The sequence below is a fragment of the Cherax quadricarinatus genome, chromosome 43 (assembly GCF_038502225.1).
Source record: "Cherax quadricarinatus isolate ZL_2023a chromosome 43, ASM3850222v1, whole genome shotgun sequence".
NCBI lineage: Eukaryota > Metazoa > Arthropoda > Malacostraca > Decapoda > Parastacidae > Cherax > Cherax quadricarinatus.
In genome coordinates, this window is record NC_091334.1 from 10,145,593 (window position 1) to 10,148,092 (window position 2,500).

Sequence of the window (2,500 nt, forward strand, 5' to 3'; positions counted from 1 at the left end):
TGACAGCTAGACTTGGTCTATACAACGGAGCGACATTTCGCTCCGTTGTATAGACCAAGTCTTCCCGAGACGGATCGAAATGTTGCCCAAGCTATACGAGTTTTAGAGAATCATATGAATTTTAATAATAAAAATAATAATAATTAATAATAATATATTAATAATAGCAATAATAATAAAAATAGGTAGAATGTTTATTCCAGTAGTAAATTAACCTATTTACCTTTTTTTCTCCAGAATGGGAACCTAAATTGTTAAACTGTAACATCCCTTTTCTAAATGTACATTAATGAGTTTTCTACCTATTACATATAGGAACCTACTTTTTTCACGTGGGCAATACTTCTTTCCCCACTTACTCTGACCTGTCTTCCTCCCACGTACAGGAACCTACGAGTGCTGACGCTGGCTGGGAACAGATTAACGTCCGTTCCTTCAGAGATTCAGTACGCGCACAACCTGGTTCACCTCAACCTCAATGCTAACCCGATTAGGGTGAGTACATGAGTGAGTGAGTGAGCCGGTCAGTGAGTCAAACAGTGAGCGAGTGAGTGAGCCGGTCAGTGAGTGAGCCGGTCAGTGAGCGAGTGAGTGAATATTTAGTTAAATGCTATAACGAGGGCAGTTTAAGTACCTTATTAACCTGTGTGTTACTAAATGCACGAAGCTGTGTTTTTGGTGTTCCGTCTACTTTATTTTCTCTACGGAACAACAGTAATAATTAAAGATCTAATATCGTAACGTCTGTGAAAATATTTGCAACGTTATCTTGTTATAGTTTTAGATATTTCACGATCTCTTCTCCTCTTAAGGTAAACAGATTTCAACAATAGCTTAACTATTGTTATTGTGGTTCTCAGACTTTTATTCTTCTTGCTTCTTGCAGACGGTAATGATGGGCGACTTCCAAGAAGGCTTAAAGACGCTGAGAGTGCTGGAGATGTGTGCTATGCCTGATTTGAGAAACGTGGGGAAATACGCCTTCTCCAGCCTCACTGGTCTACAAGTGCTGAAGATGTCTGACAACCCTAACCTGGCTGTCATTGACAGTGAAGCCTTCCGTTTGATGCAGGGAGACGAACTGAGCCTGCAGGAGGTGGGTGGGTGTGTGGCAGGGTGGTGGGTCAGTGGCAGGGCGGTGGATCAGTAGCAGGATGGTGGGTCTGTGGCAGGGTGGTGGGTCAGTAGCAGGATGGTGCGTCTGTGGCAGGGTGGTGGGTCTGTGGCAGGGTAGTGGGTGAGTGGCAGGGTGGTAGGTGAGTGGCAGGATGGTGGATGAGTTGGGGGGTGTGGCAGGGTGGTGGGTGTGTGGCAGGGTGGTGGGTCGGTAGCAGGGTGGTGGGTTGGTGGCAGGGTTGTGTGTCAGTGGTTGGGTGGTGGATGAGTGGGAGGGTGGTGGGTGTGTAGCAGGGTAGTGGGTGAGTTGCAGGGTGGTGGGTGTGTGGCAAGGTGGTGGGTGTGTAGCAGGGTAACGGGTGAGTTGCAGGGTGGTGGGTGTGTAGCAGGGTAATGGGTGAATGGCAGGGTGGTGGGTGTGTAGCGGGGTAATGGGTGAGTGCCAGGTTGGTGGGTCGGTGGCGTGGTGGTGGGTTGGTGGCAGGGTTGTAAGTCAGTGGCAGGATGGTGGGTGAGTGGCAGGGTGGTGGGTGTGTAGCAGGGTAGTGGGTGAGTGGTAGGGTGATGGGTGTGTGGCAGGGTGGTGGCAGGGTGGCAGGTGGTGGCAGGGTGATGGGTCGGTGGCAGGGTGATGGGTCGGTGGCAGGGAGTACACTGGAAGGGCAGACAGAGGTCCTGGAGGTACACACGGACGACATCTGATAAGAAGTATCATTTACTTTTGTCTAGATTATAAACTATGGTGAATTATCTCGATGTTTGAAGCGAGGAGAGTAAAGAAGGTGGGAGAGAGAGAGAGAGAGAGGAAGGAGGGAAGAATAAAGGAGTAGGAGAAGGATAAATGGGTTGAAGGGATAAATAAAGAACCTTACAGGTAGGTCAAGATAAGTCAGCAACATAAACATAGTATGAGTGGAGAATGATCTCTATAAACACTGGATATAAGATGCCGAGGATGTCTAATAGTCAGGACTGAAACACAGGATTCAGGTTGTTTACATTCGGATTAAGAAAGGTTATAGGAGAGTAGAGCTTTGACAGCAGAGTTGTCGATACCTTGACCAGTAGCGCCACTGTCGTCAGCACGGTAGATGCAACAGTATCCGTATGTGTGTGTGTGTGTATGTGTGTGTGTGTGTGTGTGTGTGTGTGTGTGTGTGTGTGTGTGTGTGTGTGTGTGTGTGTGTGAGCAGTTTAGCTCGGAATAATATGTCTACCTTTTTGTCACCTATGTTATCTTTCGTTATCTCCGTCTAACTCCCTCTGCCTTCACAGATCCACGTCCAAGATAACAACTTGATGACTCTATCAGAGGACATGTTGCCGTGGTTATCTCTCAAGTACATCGATATCCAGAACAATCCCTGGAACTGTGACTGCAAAT

General features: G+C 47.4%; 1 protein-coding gene across 3 annotated transcripts in view; it reads left to right on the forward strand.

Annotated features, from left to right (window-relative positions):
• Positions 1–2,500, forward strand: part of LOC128694247 (tsukushi) — a 143,260-nt gene that overhangs the window by 138,323 nt on the left and 2,437 nt on the right. For all 3 annotated transcript variants that reach the window (XM_070093567.1, XM_053784272.2, XM_053784273.2), the window contains exons 6-8: positions 387–495; positions 887–1,096; positions 2,392–2,500. The exon at positions 2,392–2,500 is cut by the window's right edge and continues 70 nt beyond it. In XM_070093567.1, coding sequence (XP_069949668.1) covers positions 387–495; positions 887–1,096; positions 2,392–2,500 — 428 coding nt within the window. The remainder of the gene's footprint in view (positions 1–386; positions 496–886; positions 1,097–2,391) is intronic.